Below are 17,586 nucleotides of genomic sequence, written 5' to 3'. Positions count from 1 at the left end.
AGCTCATATATCAAGTGAGAAGCAGTTTTGCAGGATAATTACCAGTCATCAATACAAATAGCATGAGACTTCTACATTATATACAGAGACACTGCTAGTACTCTTTGAGTGTTTTGGTAACACCATCCGGAAGACTATAAGAAATATTGCTGTCTCAGTTAACGTTCTCAATTCCATCTGGTAACCACTGCATTATATTCTGCATATGTTTTCCTTATGGAGCAGAAGCCAAAGTAATGATGATTGTGACTACCAGACTGCGGGTTTGCTGAGTGAGTTGCCAGGAAATGCATGTGAACAACTTCCATTCACGTTCTGGGGTTTCCAACTAAATGAAACTCTTTGTGGAAAATATTGGCTTTCTATCAACCTCCCCTCACAAATTTTCAACAAAAACTCAAAGAATTTCCAGTCCACCACTGAAACATAACCAGTAAAAATTCCCAAATTTGTGGATTTTTGCTGAAAAGAAACAATCCATGGAAAAATTTCAATGAAAGTAAGTTTTCATGACTATCTACATTTTTTTATTAGGAAAAATATTTCCTGTTTTTTTCTAACACCACATACATAAGTGCATACAGTAAAAATATTAAGCCCATTAGAACATTTATCCACACTGAGACAGTACTGTCAACAGATGCAGCAATCAGTTGTTAATTGTGTAAAGTACAAACATTAAACCCAACAGGTTTTCATTCTTCAAACACTGTTTATATTTGAAGAAATGCCTGACTGATAAAGAGAATTGGTTCACAGTGCCAAATCCTTACAAAAACCCTGAGGCTCCAGGCAGGGGGAGAAATCCCACTACAATGGAGCATGATAAATGCTGCATGAAATACAAACATAATGTTTCATGTTAGATATTTTAAAAAACTTGATTATCTCACTGAGATGAGATGTAAGAGTTAATACAGAAAAGACATTTTCATTGCACATCTTGTTATCCCCCAAAATGATGCATAGATCTGTTTCCTTATTAACACTGGACATGGTATAGATTTTCACATATAAAAACTGCTATAAAGCCCCACATTTTTGTAAATCCTCTCTTTTTCTTGGTTAAGAAACTACTACTTTTCTCCATCTGGAGAAGTTTAATAAATGGCAGGCAAATCATTAAAAACAATTAAGCAAACAGTGATACAAACCATGTTTTGCCCATTATGAAACTCTACCCTTTCTCTCTGACACACACAGTTATGAGGTTTACCATGTTACTGGAGAGCAGATCTGTGACTTGTTACACTGTAACTTTTTACTTGTATATGGAAAAAAAATTATTAATATTGCAACTTGTAAGTGTGTGCATGAGAGACAAGAGGATGGGGCAGGACAAAAGGAAGGTCTGCCAATATATAGATTCTCTCTCCCTTACTTGTTATCACTTTGTTTTATTGAAAATATTCACCTAGTTAAAGCATCGGTACATCTGTTCTTTATCTGTTTTTAACCAATGACTGGCTACAGGGGGGGAAGAAGGGGGGAAGACCTATAAACCCTCAAGAATGAAATCAGAATCACAAGAATTAATAGCCTGGTTCACAAAAGCTTTAATGTCCTGAAATCCTGCTTTCACTCCTTTTCAGTAAATAGCTAAGGGCACTGCATGACAGTGGGGGCTTAATTGCTCTGGACCACAGTCTGTCCACGGAGGAAGACATGTGTTATTCATTATGAGCTGAGTGGCATTCATGCCTAGGAGAACAGAAAAGGGAAAAAAAGCGAAAGACTATTTTTCACAATAAATTATTCCCCCACCTCTGCATGATTTATCATTCCCTAGTTCCATCTAGCGGTCAAAAAGGATTTGAAGTGCTTGTAATAGATACAGTCACGGTAGCGAGACAAGTTCATTTCGGCTGCATCACAAGAGTTTGTTATAATAAATCATCCATATGTTTTGCCACATCAGGAACCCATCTAACTGCCATGTGAAGTGTAATCTATAGATAATACTTGAACAACACTGAGATGCTACGAGACATTTAGTGAAACATTCTCACACCTGTCTTTTTAGTATCACAGTCTCTTCCCTGTGCTGTACTCTTATCAGTAGTGCTATAAACTTTCATACTGGGGGCATTTAGCAAGTCTGAATCCCTTGCATGAGTATGTGTTTGTTCTCATGGATAAAGGTTGCCTACTCCTTTGCTCAATGACCATGCCACTAAAAAGAATTACTCCCCCCTTTTGAACCTGCGACTGCATCCACGGTGTGGCACTTAAGTAACTAGAGCTCTTTACTCAGCACGTGATGAAAGGTAAAAGAGAAACAAATGGTAGCAGCTTCATTCCTATGGAAGTGAGACACCTTATTTGCAATTCTTGTTATAATATATTCAGATAAGGAAATATACCATCCCTGCACGCTGTAAATATGATATCCAATCATGAATGCATTGCACAGCATACTGCAATTCAGAAACACGCACCAAAGCGCATACCACACTCAGAATAAGAGAGATACAGAACCAGAATGGGCTTTCAAGCAGGAAAGCAGTCAAAATAAGCATCAGTTTTACCTGCAGCGTGAAGTTGAGAGACTGGAAAAGGCATTTGTGGTTTTCCAGCTGAACGAAGTTGGATGCTTCTACAGAATCACCATAGAAAAATGAAGTAGGGAAGACTTCTCTGAAAGATCAAGACACAGATTTAGTAAGCTGTGTTTGTCACCAAAATTAAATATATTTGTGGCAAGCTGAATTGCACCCCCTGCTTTCTGGTCCTGTGAAATTCTATGGGACCATTTTACATTAATCCGTTTGTGATTTGATTTCCTCTTGACAACACTAGACTACACAAGCAGCATCTCGATTGAATGAGGTTAACATCCCATCATTGAAGCAGACTTCTTTTGATTACTTCTCTCTTTTTCTCCTTTCCTATCACAAAACCTCTTCTCCAGGGCCCCCTGCCATTGATGATTTGTACAAGTCCTATAGCTTGTGTAACACAGGAAATCATTGCACTGCCAAGTTAACCTGAAGAAACAGTTACTAATAGGAATACTTTCAGATACATATTACTATGTTAGTAAAGTAACATTTCAATTTTATCTACTATTTACACAGCATTGCAGGAATAAACACTTCACTAATTACCTGAGCTTCACTACCTTTATGATTAGCAGATGGTTAAAGGCAAGAGTAGAGGGGGATATATAACTTGTTTTCAACTACAGTGGCACAGGCCAAGTCTCCTCAACTGCTCTTATCATCTTATCACAAAGTAAAACGCAGTAGGGTTTTATTAGAAAAGACTTGGAAGCACAACACAGTACCTGGAAATCCTGCAGAAGAGGACTAGGAGTGCTTTAAGCATCCTTTTTCCCTCCCTCTAATCTCAGGCTGCTCCACTGGCTGGGAAGGGTCCTGGTGTAATATCAGACAAACCTTGGTGAGGGACTGCCTAAAACTCTGCTTCCTTCCCAGGCTGTCCTTTCGGGTCAGAGTTTTTTGAGACAGGATTTTAAGCCTGTTTAGGTACATTTCTTTTTTTCCTGCCTACCTCCTACGCCAGGGATTGCTAGGGGAAACAGCGAGAGACAGATCTACTCCTCCCATTTACAGCATTGTGCCAGAAGGCTCCTCCCAAACATGGTACAAGCCCTTCCAGGCTATTTATGACCAGGGATGAAGCAGACTCAAATACAGGATAGCTAATAAAAATAAACTTTAAAAATACACTGTCCAAAAAAGAGTATTACCAATATTACCATGCCTAGGAATGTTGTGCCCTCCTCTAAACCAAACTTTTCCCTGGTAGTTGGACATTTTTGTGAACTTGAATTAACTAAGCCTTGTCAATGAGAAAGAAAAAAAAAATCCACAGTCAGTGGGTGGGACTTATAAATTCAGAGACCTTGTGCTTTAAAAAAGCACATTTAAAAAAGTACATTCTGAAGAGAAAGAAAAGAGCCCAATTTTTATCAGTTTTTTTGGCATGCAGTATTCTGTAGGTGACAGAGATCTAAAGACACAGATGAAAGCATTTGTATCTGTAAAGCTGTACAAAAATCGATCTGTATCAAAGCTTCACGAAGCAAGGGATACAAAGTTAAATTTCTACACAATCTGTAACAATTAAAGCATTCAAAAACTTCCAGAACAGGCTGCTGAGACTGTACTCTCAATATAGAGATTTTTGTCCTTGCTAGTCATCTTGTGAGGTCTGACAGTGCTCTTCACTTCTCTGAGCAGGCTCAAGCTGTTCTGATTATTGTGGTAGTCATTAAGAGATTTTATTTCTGTGCAACAAGAGGGGAAATCAGATTTATGTGGTAAAACTCAGACTAGGCCATGAATCTGAGTTTATCCAGCTTTTCAGCCAAATCACACGTCAGTGCAGGTAACTTTGTTCCTACACATGTAGCACGCCGGTCAAGAGAATCTTTGACTTCCACTGATGCCAACCTGTACTGGTCATTTAGACGATACGTATTCCCTGGGGGTTGCGATAAATGGTGGCTAAAACAGACACTGACCTTTTGGGGACACTGCTGATGAGTTTTTCCTTCCCCGGTTTAGCAATGAATGGTCAACTTTCTCAGTCTACATACATGCTAATTCACCTGCAGTGACCAGGTCCCCCAATTCCAACTCAAGCACTGTCTATGCTAGAGGACAGTCTGCCTGTTGGGACTGACCGCAAATCTTTTATTCTAGACGTAATGCAGAAGTGGAAGGGAAGACCTCTGAGTACAAAGGCAGGAACTCGCACGTGGGCAGCCCCTGGGAGAGGACAACAGCTATGTGTTATACAAGTATTTCAGTCAAAGGGTGAGTGATGTTCCTTGGTTGGTATTCAGACGCCTTGCAGACTAGAGAGCAGAGGGAGTGGGAAAATGAACAGAAGCGAATTCTGACTGTGAAATTAAACAGAAAGGCGAACAGCTAGACTCCACCAAGCTCCTTAAAATCCCGGAACATTTGACCCTAACCTTTGGCCTGGTGATTCTCAACCATATCCTTAAAGACATGCCCTAAGGAACAAGATGTGATTTACTTGTTCTGTTTTTATTTTATTTTAAGGTACATCATATCTACAGAACCACATGAATTCAAATATGATCACTAAAATACCTACTATAAATGTGATGGTAACTAATTAGCGCTAGCTAGAAAGGAGTGAGAAAGAGGTACAGTATTGGAATGAAAGGCAGGACAAATAAAATTCCCAGATAATTAATGAGGTTGTCTGTATTTCCAGAATCTGGGAAGCAGGGAAAAAGCAACAGTCTGGCTACATGTAAACAAAGAGAAGAATTCGTTTTTTCACTGGAAGAGACTCAGATGTTATTGTTAGGATTATTATTATTTTTGCTGTTTTCATTTGGTGACTGGTACTTACCCGTTGATAGATGAGTCCACTTCATGCATCAGAGGCACCGACAGGGTTAGAGTATTATCATGCAGAGATTCAGTGCGTTCTAGGTTTCCACTGCGCCAGAAAGGAAAAATAAACATGCTGTAAATCGACAGCCTTTGCAATATATCACACAGTTTCACAGCTACCATCTCTCTGCTTGTACTCCGAGCCTCTCTATTTGAGTGATGTCAGCTCTCCTTAAGAAGCCTCTTAAAGATTAAGAGTTACATTTGTTCATGCCCACCTTGGAGAGGGCACACACATAACGCATGTGTTTTGTGGCTGCTCCTCTGTGGCTGTGACACGATCAGGCTCACACCAAAAAACCTATCTTGGAGCAAGGTGTGAATTCAAACGGCAGTATGAAACTACAGCAGCCATCGTTACACAGCGGAGAGAAACAAGAACATTTAGATTCCAATGTAAGGGTTCATTTTCTCCCAGCCTGACTGTAGTCAGTTTGGGAAGGATACACACCCCACAGAGGGTCTTGACTCAGTAAATGAAACTGCGCTTTCATTGTACCTGCATTGTACCACAGCACCCATTTGGTGCCACTACAAGCAGCTTTTTGGGCGAGACTGAACTGGTCTTTACCTCTTAGTTCCAGCCCCTCTTCCTGTACTTAATTGCCAAAATGAAAGCACTTCTACTTTACATTTTCAAAGGCAGTTGCCTCAACTGGTCAAAAGCAGAAGGAGGAAAGAGAAAAGTGAGCATCATCTCTCATTTGAGCCAGTTTATTTCAGTGTGAACACTTATGTATGAAATCTGGGAAAGGTTCCTGAAATGCATGTCCAACACACAAACTTGTAATTATTCTAATTCTGATGATGAGTCTGCTTGGTGGGTGACAGCTCAGAAGAACAATCTTGAAAGATATGTCACATATATTTCCAACATTTTCAGCAGTGACTCTGGAATCACTTTTGCCTTGCATTTCATTGGATTACTCACAAATCAAACTGGCAAAACAAAAGATATGATCCGATTTATTTGAGGACAGTATCACTGAGGCAACAATAGGCAGAAACATCCCAAGTGATACCATGCAGATGATGAGTTGCTCAGATTATAAAAACAGAGCCTGCTGGCTACATACATGCAGAGATACAGCTCAGCTTTCTGCAACTGACACATTGGCCATGTCTGCTAATAAAACTATGGCCCAGATGGAAAAACCCACAAACTTTCAGTCCCAGGAAAAAAACGTTTAATAAAAGCTTTTCCTCTGAACAGGCTCAAAGAAAAATCCAAAATGGAGATGTTTCTCATCCAACACAAATACCAAGATACCATGGTGGCAAGCAGAATAAGCAAGTAGAATTCCATACAGGGTTCATGGGTATGTGCTTATCTGTTTCACATGGAGCAAAGGTACTGTCAGAAAAGGAGAATATAGCTCAGTGAATCTAGCTCTAGAAAAATAGTTCACGCTAGAAAGTGCAGAAGAGGGTTTGTTGGTTTTTTTAAACAAAAAGAGTAAATGTAATGTAATGTTTAGTCCTTTCTCCAACTGATCTCTCTCACTACTGAACCAATCTCTTGTTACAGATGCTACTGCCAAATTGGCAGCTTCAAGGAACAGGCTTAAGTTGCCACTTGAAGGGCAATACTTACTTTCCCATGACAGCGTGGCATAGCTTCTCTGAGTCCAGCCGCTTCTGCCAGACTAGCTCCAGTTTTGTGTGGAAACAATGTGCCCACTCATTACAGTCTGGCCACAGCACAGACACTTCCTCTCCATTTCCTTATCACTGACTTTACCCCAGGGCTCCCTGCAACTCTCGTGGTAGAAAGATTTTATTACACTTATTTGACAGCAAGGGAATTGAGCAATTTGCCCAAAGTCACAGAGAAAATGAGAGTAATCAGCACTGGGACCTGCAGTGTTGTCTTTGGAGGTTCAGCTGAATCCTTCAAAACACAACTGTCCTCTCGCCCATCCTTCTGAAATGAGAAACTTTCTCTTAATCCCTCTGAGCATTTGCACTATGTGTACAAACTACTATTTATTTCTTTGCTCCATCTAAAGGCACTGACTAACCCTTCTCACTGGTAGGGCACAGAAATCTGAGAAGTGAGGTTACAGAGGAAAGCCCTGGGCTATCCAAGGCAGGGAATTGAGAGGTACAATCTGGAAAACACCAGCTGGGCAAATTTAAAGCAGTGCTGACCCATCTTTGCACCAGCTGGCATTCACCTAGCAGATACTGATGCATCTCCCTGACCCCCCTTCCTGATGCATCACGGCGTCATCTGACCACACAATGAACTTCTCCTCACAAAGAATAAAACTTCTCTAAGTGCAAGACATGGTCTTGCCCCTCTGATGTGAGGTCTCACTTTCCATGTTTCATACCAGCCCCACATGCTGCAGGATCTTGTTCCCACCTACAGCTGTTACTGCAGGGGCAGGACTATGCCTTATGAGAGCAGTCACTCAGCAACTGCTACATCTCATCTCTCATCTTCAGCTGGTCAATGGGTTGTCATCAAATTGGGGAGGAGAATTCAGGCTGGAGATCCTGATTTTGACATGGGAGGATATGAAGTTGGCTCACTCACACAGTATGTGGAAGCAGGAACCAGTCACACACCCAGCACGTCAGAGCAGCAGTTTACGGCCCAGGTTAATGCAGCTGTACTACTATCAGTTCCCATACACACCCAGACAGTGCCAGTGACCGAATCACCCAGGGAGTCTGCTGCTTTGTGGCACAGAGCATGTGTCACACCTTTTATTCTGCCCGAGATAAAAATCCCCATACACACATATTTGGCATCACACCCTACTTCAATGCCTGCTCCAAGTGCCCTTGGGGAAGTACCCTATTCAGCTGCTTCATGCAGTCTGTCATAGCTCGCTGAAGATCCAGAGGGGGAAAAAATAGACATGCAACTTTGGAAACTGTCAGTAAGATCCCTTAACATCTGATGAAAGCATTTATCTTTTTTGGTTTGCATCCAAGCATGCTTATTTCATTCAAATGGTGGAACAAATGGGTCTGCCTGGTGCTGATCATCAACTGCAGCTGAGCTGAGCTTGATACAGGGCCCAAAGGGATGGACACAGAAACACAAGGGCTTTCCAGCTGAAAGAACACAAAATGCCCTTCAGAATTGCAACTGCCTGGGCAAAGAAAGTCTAAGCATGATCCTACTTAATTTTTCAGGAAGCTGCATCACATGGTTCCTCTATAGAAGCATCTATAGAATAAAATATTTCAGTCAGAAGGGACCTACAATGATTATCTAGTCCAGCTGCCGTTATCAAAATACATGCATTTAGCCCTATAATTTAACCTCATTTACTACACATACACATGTCTATGACTGCTATCACACGATTGTCAAGCATATGCAGTGCACACTTCATGCAACAAAGAATATCCAAGTCATCAAGACGTACAAAGGTTCCCTTACCTTTGGGCAGTGACGAGGAACGTAAGCGTTTCTTCCTGCCCAGACAAGTGGCTTGTGTCAAAGATCACACTGAAGTCATACTGTGCACAGAAAAAGTGGTATTTAGAGACATGGTACATTGTTTCAAAATGTATTTATTCTGAAACTTCACATATATTTTACTGGCCTATCTGTACAAAAGTAGTGTATTTTGATACATGCAAGAGAGCCTCCTCTACTGTACAGTAGCTTTTAAATCTTAGCAATATTGTCTCTGTTCAAATACTAGAGAGTCCGATTCTTCCTTTGTTGTGAAAAGGCCTTTACCAGAATTGCCATTCAAAGATATTTCTTGAGGAGATCATCTGCCAGGGGAAGAGTCTTCTAGTACACCTGAAACTATCTCAGCACCAATCTATACATTACTTGCTGGTGAAGAGATCTTTTGGGGGAATAAAGATCATCCCATAGGCCCGCACAGAGACTTGGAACAACCGGCACAAGCTAAAGCAGCATTCAGGCCACACAGCCACACATCATAATGGATAAAATCAGGTACTAATTTTGAAAAGAGAATCTTCTTTGATGACCACTGTAGTGCTACATTAACTTTTCCATTCAACAACTTTTCTACCTAACTCCAAAACAGTTTTTGGCCAAGTGAAACAGTTTCCAAATTCATGCCAATTTCAATGGCTTGCTGAAAAAAACCTGAAGATAACCCAGCTATGTCATTCTGAAGCAAAACACTGAAATTCTTACATTCCAGATAATATTTTGCTATTGCATTTATTTTTTGCATTCTGTTTAAAATCTTTTTAAATGTTTCAAAAGAGCACATTACAGTCAATAAAACACATTAAAAAAAATTTCATGTTGGGTCAAGGATATGTCAATTCAAATGGAAAGGATTAGTTTTTTAAATTGAAATTTTCTGAAAAATTTAAGACTCATTTTGTTCAAGTCATCCTGAAGTTATTCCTCATCTTCTCACCTTTCTGGGTTGGTCATTTGTATAGCTCGGTTTAGTGACAGAAAGAACCCAGATGGATTTCTAAACATTATGAGAGAGTTCATCATCTACTACTGAGCAAAATCCTCTTTAAAAGCTACCAGGAGACCACAATATGAAAAAGTCATTAAGACATTTTCATTGTCATTCATACACGTTCAGTTGCACTTTAATGTGAGAGAAGACAAAAATAAAAACCGAATAAGGCAACGTAAATATGTCAGAGAGTCCTTTTCTAATTTTCTGCAGAGGAAATATGTAAGTTTTTCAAAGCTGCAACTCCTGTATTATTTTTCAAGAGCATTGTATTGCAGTGCACAAGGTACTGTCATTGGCTCTATCTGGTGGGAAAGAGGACAGCTACCCTCTGTAACTGTGAAAGGCTTGGATATCTGGGTTAGAAAGCTACAGAAAGTATCAGTCACAGACATTTAACAGAACAGTTACCCTTCAAGACACTCTTTGGAGACAAAGAGGTGAACGGACCATTACTCTGCAACTGCAAATATCACAATATTACCCTAGATTTCGATCTCATGAAAGGAAATCCCACGCTGCACTTGAGGAAGTCTGACTCCAGCAACTCACAGGCAATGCCCAACTCCTCCTGTAAGAAAATAAAAAAAGACCATGAGATGATAGATTTGGGGAGAAAAAGAGGATTACTAAGAAATACCATTGTGATGAAGTATCATAGAAAACTAAACGTTTCCCACCATAGCACTGTTATTCCCAGAAAACTAATGCTCATTGAATAAGGAAGAGTACAGTGTTGCACTTCCTCACTCCACCTCAGTCAGACCAGCACTGGGAAAAAGACAACCATCAGAACATTGCTCCGAGACAGACCATGGGGAAATATTGCTTTCAAATGGTCCAGAATACAGATTCCCCAAGGCAGTTTTTCCAGGTACCAGTATCATAAAGACAGAACTGTGTTGGGCAACAGTGACCAAACCATGCCACGCACAGATGCTGGAGAAAATGTTAATCTGGTCCTGGTGTCACTCACTGCCCTGATCTCTTTCTCTGGTCCACAGGATGAGCCACATTGGTATGGATACCAACTTTCTTTAGTGATACAACGGTGGCATAGATAAAGTAGAGGGATGAGCCTCTCCTCATGCTAAACATTGACAGACTATGAACATTGTCAATAATACAAATGAAAAAGGTTAAAGCAGCTCTATCCTGCTTGACTGGTGACTCCACTACAACAACAGAAATACTTCTATGAATGGAGAGTGTTTTATTGCTCCATAAAATAAGTGTCTGGCTCCAAGTTAGCATGTTCTCGTCTCCAGATTATCAGGGAACAATTTTATGCTCTGTCACTGTGGACAAGTTCATCTCACTAAACTTTAGGAGTGGGATTCAGCTCTGGAATCTGATATGCACTTTTAGGTGCCTAGACAGCAAGTGACTGCTATGTGACGTAGGTGTCGGTGCTCCCATTGTAGCCAATGGATGTAGAAAACTGTTCAGCAGACCAAATGCAGATGTTTAGTTTAGACTGGGCTGAATACCTCTCTAGGTCCTAGTATTGACTAGGTCATCACTGGAGCTATGGTATTGATGTTATGCAGCTACAATATGAATGCCTAAATTTAGACATCTCAATCTAGAAAATAACTCTATTCTAGACATGTAGCTGAGAATCTCTTAGCTACAGGACCTATTTTCGGTATCTACAGCAGTTTGCGAAGCCCAGCCTCTTGTCTCCTTATGCACATTTCCTAAATCACTTCAAATATGAGTTCTGCTTTAAATATGCACTTAAAATTAAGCATTTACATGAGTACCATTCTCAGCTGGAACAAGCACATGTGGAAGTAGCTTCCTGAACCATGGACTCAGGCTATAAGCATCTCCAAGAAATGCCTCTCTGCCTTTCACGTTCTGACCCGAACACAGCATTAGTGCTCTCAAGATGTTACTATTATCCTCATTACAAGTCTGACAGCATTCAGATTCTTTATCTTTTAACTGCTTCCTGTGATATCGGAAAGACAAGGTCTCCTTTATCTTCAAAATCACAGTTCAAATCAGGGCACACATTTATAGAAAATTATAGCCCTAATGCTATCTTTCTTATCTGACTCAGACAGTATTTCACTGGTTTCATATGAAAAGAAAGTAACATAAGGAGAAAACCCATGCATGCTTGGAGATGCCTGATGGCGAGATATTAGTCCAGTACTACTCAAATGCCAGAGCAGTGGCCTCCACATTCAGCTTCTTTATGGATTTGTTGCCTTGCAATCTTCAGTAGGCTTCTATTTCCAGAAATACAAAAGATGGCACTGCCCAGCAAATCAAATATCTAACTTCAGTTGTACAAAGCTGCCATCCTCATATGCTGTGTTAGATTTTCTCCTCCATTTAACACAAAACAGCAGAGCAAGTGCTTCATGGTAAAGCATCCCCTTCACTTGCCTTTTCCTCTTGGCAGTCTGGGAGGTTCTCCAGTTTTATGCAAGTGATCAAGTGAACACAAACTCTGAGCAGCTGCGTAATCAAATGAAAAATTTCACAGCTGTTTCCTCTGGGAACATTCTTGGTTCTGCGTTGTTCAAATGTCCCTTGCTGTCTAACTGTGGCAACCTATGAACCCTCTTTCATCAACTCCCAGCCTCTGTTCATTCAAGAGGGGTTTCTATTTACATAGCGGTCTGGTGGTGACTGTGACCAGACAGACCCAAGAGGCTGCATCCTCTCCTCAAGGCCATATCACTTCAGAGATGTCAAAAAACACGATAACAGAAAGAAGTCTCATCTTGATAAGGGAAGAAGTGCAGTACTTCTTCATTTTGCACATTGGCGGCTGCCTGCCTTTGCAGCCCTGACAGCAGGCAGGCAGATGCCAGTTGTCTTATACTGGCCTGTTAAGGAAATGACAGATAATGTTGCATTGGCTGGCTTTGCTGTTGGTGCTTGCAACAGCTTAATGGATGCAGCAAGATTGACTTGAACGACCTTCTGGCTTCATTAGCATAACATTCAGTTTAATGTTTAATAGTAATACAACGTTATTAATGCTGCAAAGTCAAATTTTTCAATGCTAGGAAATAGCAGAAACAAGTTTGCCTGCACCACACTGGTTCAGTCTTCTGCACATTTCTAAATGACACAGGTTATCCAGAAAACTCTTCCTGTGGACCCCTTGCCTTGCTTTGTGATTAGGATGGAGAAGCTCAGCTAACGAGTAAACATTTTGTTTTTCCTTCACTGCTCACTGTCTGGCTTCAGGCTTTATTTGCAGTGCACTGTTTTGGAGAGAGAGAAAATTGTTTCTTCATGGGGTTTCCTATGGTGTTCAGCTCTGTAACACGTGGGTACTCTCTAAGCACTAAATAAATTCAATTTTCACACTATTCCAGCAAGCTGAAGGGTTGGTGCTGTCTTAGCTAACAAATAGGGAATGGAAACAGCAACTCAGGGGTTCCAGAAATTTTAGATGCCACTTCTTGCTGATGTCCGGTAACGGTTTTAGTGTGCAATGCTTCTCTATGACAATATAACCTAGCTGAGAACCCAGCTTATTGCATGAGTTTCCATAGCAGTTTCTAGTTTGCTTAGAAAACATCGCCAAAGGGGTAGGAAGTTTCCCTTCCAATGAGACAGTGTGAAGCTTTATCTGGAAAACTTTGTTTTCTTTCTGAAACATTTCAGAGCATTTCATATTCTTAGGAGAGTCAATCAGACAAATAGCGAGCTAATTAGCCAAATAGCTGTACTATTACTGCATAACAAATGCAGACCTGGGTATGAGAAACATGAAGCTTAGGCTGGCTCACAGTCTGTTTCTCAAAGTCCTTTATAGCAGAAAGAAAAGTTCCTGATAATTACAACACCAGTAATGAAACAGTCAAGTTCTAACTCCATGTTCTTCCCCAGTTCTTCCCCATCTCTCTGCTGTTTCAGATACTCGCCTGGTGCACCACGCAGCCTTCACTGGGGAACGCCAGCTATCTCCTCCACTGGCATCTTTGGCCAGTACTTGTCTCAGCAGAAGTGGGCAGGTGCTGAACGTGGGAGCTCTGAGTATATCTGACTACAGGCTGACAATGTGGGATGTCCCTCGGAGCAATGTCTCCTCATATTCTTGTCCCTAACCCATACACTACTTGCAGTCAAATCCTTACTGCCCAAAACAACTCAGATGATACCTAACTGGAAGAAAGCAAGGGGCTCACAGAGTAATTTGCTTCAGAGAGGCAGACAAGCTAGATCAAGCTGAATGCTTAGAACAATGCATTCAGCTTGGTCTAGAAAGCATTTCAACATGAGTAAAGCATTTTAACCACATAGATGGGTTGCTGGATTATGGGATCCATTACCTTACCCCAGAATAACTCAAGAGCAATATGCTTTTGCTGCCTTTACCTAGCTGATTATCTGGGGATATAACACACGGAACTACCCCAAATTTTGCTCTTTTCCTATCACAGAGATCATAACTGGACTGCAAGAGAACCACACGTTTTTCAGGCCACATAAAGTAGGTTATCACTAAGAAAATAGCTTGTCAGCACTAGAACAGGTCATACCAAATAAGTCTTTCACTGCATGTATTTTGACATTTAAACAGCTCGTCTTCCCTTAATAGTATTTGATGGGCCCAACGTTCTCATGGTACAAAGGTGGGACCAGTGCCAGCTGGAGCACAAGACCAGATTACTTTAGGGATGATCCTGGAAAAGGTCCCTTATTAGAACCAAACCCTGCTTAAAGACAGCTGCTGTTTGTCCCCCCTCCTCCTGAAACAAACATTTTTAGAAGATTTCCTAAATATTGTTTACTCTGACCTTGAAAGGTCCTTTTCAACTTGGTTAACCGCCAAATCTAAGACTTCAGAAGAAGGAGAAGTGAATGCCTTAAGAAAACAGTAAAAGAGAACTGCTGGTGGAAGAAAGGTTGCCTGGCTCCGGATAAAACATAGTCACAGGTCAGAGACTGCCTCTAGGAAGGGTCTTCATGTTGACATACCAACACGTCGCTCCTAATTGAGGTCCCTCTTCCTGAATGCGGATGACCAAAAATGGCCACCATACGTGAAATGGCACAGCCCAAAGAAGGACACTGAAACTTCCTCAACTTCACCTTGACTAACTGTTGCCAAAGCAGACCGTATATGTTTTTTTCCCAAGGGAGTCTCACATAGCCCGTATGTGATGACTTATTGATCAGCCAATACACCCCAACCCTTCTCTGCTTCACTTATGTCCAACCAAAACCCTCCAACTTTCCTGAGCCTGATCTGGCAGTTCATATAATCATATTCTGTTTTTATTTTTCCCACCCTTAGAGTCATTCATTTCTTCCCCAAAGGTAGAGCAACTCCTCTGAACTGATGTTGGCCCCAACCCAGAGTCATCAGCACGCTTCCTCAACTTCCTCCCACCCCTCATCCCCACCCATGACTGGTTGCAAGCTCCTTGCCTCAAGCATCTCCTTAAGTAATCTCTCCCAGCCCGTTAACTCCCCTTCAACAATCTCCAGTACCAGGCTTTTATCTATCTGACAACTCTTCTACTAAATTATGACTATCAGCAAAGCAAACAAATATAAAAGAATAGGTCACTTGTGTTATTTTGCACTCACCAGTGCTCTCACAGAGAAGGTGTGAATTCAACGATCCTAACACTCATTTATGGCCTGCCAGCTCTCTGCTTTTCTAAGCAGACAAGCTACTAATAGATACTAAATTTGAAATGTCAACAGGGAGATGCAACAGAAAAATACTAAACTTGCAAAATGATGTGCCGGATATGGCTCTAACTGATTTTTTTAATAAAATCATACCAAGATAGTCAACAGAAAGTTATATTAATTTCTGAACTTAGGGTAAGTTCAGTGCTGCTCTGAATACTGTTGATTATCTGTGCCAGAGTTGACCTCACCCTTTTAAATACTCTTCTGATTAGCTGTTATTTTTGAATTGATTAAAATTACTAATGAAAGGCACTGAAAATATCTTCAATGCAGAATTGTTAAGATAATCTGTGTATTTTTTTAGAAGGAAGAAACCCCAGCTTGTTAGAAATGTATTTACCAGCAGTTTATATTTCTCTTTCCTTAGCTATATTCAAATTAAAGCTTTTTTGTTGTTGTTTAGATGGAAAAAAGTCTCCCCTGCAAATCCTGGCTACTAGCACATATGCTCTGGAACAGAGGAGAAAATGTCCTGGAAGCCTTGATAATATGTTGGCAGAACACTCCTGTTTTGAAGATGTTGAGAATTTATTTGACTTGTTAGGTTTTTTTATGCTGCTGCACATTTTCCAAAGGGTACAAAAGAAGAATGACAAGAGCGAATACTGAGGAACACTGCACTTGTTGCCAGAGCACACACTCTTGTTATTGCTTGTCTTACACTTGACGCTACAGGGGACCATGTACTGTATCCTCATCCAAGAAGTCCTAAAACAAATATACTAAGAAAATATCACAAAGAGGGGCTACTTGCACTGTCCATTTCACGCTATGCTAAGTCTTAAAAGTTAGATACTATGAATCTACCTACTACATACTCTCCAGTATATAGACTTTACAACTAACTCTCCCCACTAGTTATTTGGAAATGTAGGTTCTCTGACCTGCACCCAAGGTAGAAGCTTACATCAGGCACTGGGATTGCTAAACTTGTACAGTTTTTTATTCTCATCATGGACCCTGACTTAAAGCACATACTTATACCTCAGTAATTCCAATTTGTACTTTTGGTGAACAGGGACACTCTCCCAAATGAGAGTTTAGATGAACATCTGGATGTTTTGTTCCACCCAACAGGACAATTACATAGACCTGACCTGCATTTTAAGAGCTTCTTACCTTTGGGAGATATCACTGAACATATGTCTGTTCACAGCTGGTAATCTGCTTCCTACGCACTTAGCTAGCAAAGCTGGGTAGCACAAACACCTCCCATGCCAGGAACCTGAAATAAAGGCTCAACACTTTGATGATGTTTGAGGTGGCTTCTTCAAATTACTCTTCATAATCCTGGTCTAAACCCTTCGGTTGTATTACCAACAACTTTCCCCACGGTGGGTTTCCCTCGGGTTTTGAGAGTGTAATTTTTATTTTGCTCCTACCCTTATCTCTCCCTGCCTCACAATCCTCTTAATGCCTTCACTGAGACTTCAAGGATACGAAGATTTGCCAATTCATTTAATAGCCACCCCCTGAGCATACTGATGTGCTTTCTTTCCACAGCAATTGAGGTCACCAAAGAACGTGTGTCACAGTTACCCACACGTACAGGGCAATTAGGGATGCCTGAGCTCCTGAAAGCTTGGGGATTTTTTCAGATAAAAAGACCGGTCCAGGCTGAGTTTCCCTATGACTGTGTGCAAGTGCAGCTCACAGTAATTTAATCTTGGAGGCCCCTTCTTGTGCATACAACAGCTCGTTTTTTCTAACACAAAATTCCACAGATACCACGCTTTCCTCCAAAATGGGGCTTTGCTGGGTGTTTTAAAACTGCAAGAACACAAAGAGGATCTGTGGTGTTACTGACCAGGAACTCTTCCTGGCGCTGTACAACAATTCAAGCAAAAATAATCTAAAATGACTGAAATGGTGGGTCTGATCTACCTCATTTACCTCTTAGAAGTTGCTCTGATTATCATCCCTGAAAGCCCTTTTATTAGTACAACTAGCAGTTTGATGTCTGCTTTGCCTCTTTGTCAGCAGTACTCTCTGTTTGCTGAACAGACAGTTAATATTTCCTCTGTGTTTCTGGGCCAGACCCTGCCAGGCACAGACCTTCCCCAAATCCTTCGGCTCACAGC

At 41.0% G+C, this 17,586-nt stretch overlaps 1 protein-coding gene across 1 annotated transcript in view; it reads right to left on the bottom strand.

The window, feature by feature from the left end:
• ITGA9 (integrin subunit alpha 9) overlaps positions 1-17,586 on the bottom strand; it is a 230,823-nt gene that overhangs the window by 48,405 nt on the left and 164,832 nt on the right. The window contains exons 19-22 of the mRNA XM_075143035.1: positions 10,311-10,397; positions 8,800-8,879; positions 5,356-5,445; positions 2,529-2,637 (exon numbers count right to left, since the gene is read on the bottom strand). Coding sequence (XP_074999136.1) covers positions 2,529-2,637; positions 5,356-5,445; positions 8,800-8,879; positions 10,311-10,397 — 366 coding nt within the window. The remainder of the gene's footprint in view (positions 1-2,528; positions 2,638-5,355; positions 5,446-8,799; positions 8,880-10,310; positions 10,398-17,586) is intronic.

The sequence above is a fragment of the Calonectris borealis genome, chromosome 2 (genome assembly GCF_964195595.1).
Source record: "Calonectris borealis chromosome 2, bCalBor7.hap1.2, whole genome shotgun sequence".
Classification (NCBI taxonomy): domain Eukaryota; kingdom Metazoa; phylum Chordata; class Aves; order Procellariiformes; family Procellariidae; genus Calonectris; species Calonectris borealis.
This window is presented reverse-complemented; position numbering and strand designations above follow the sequence as displayed.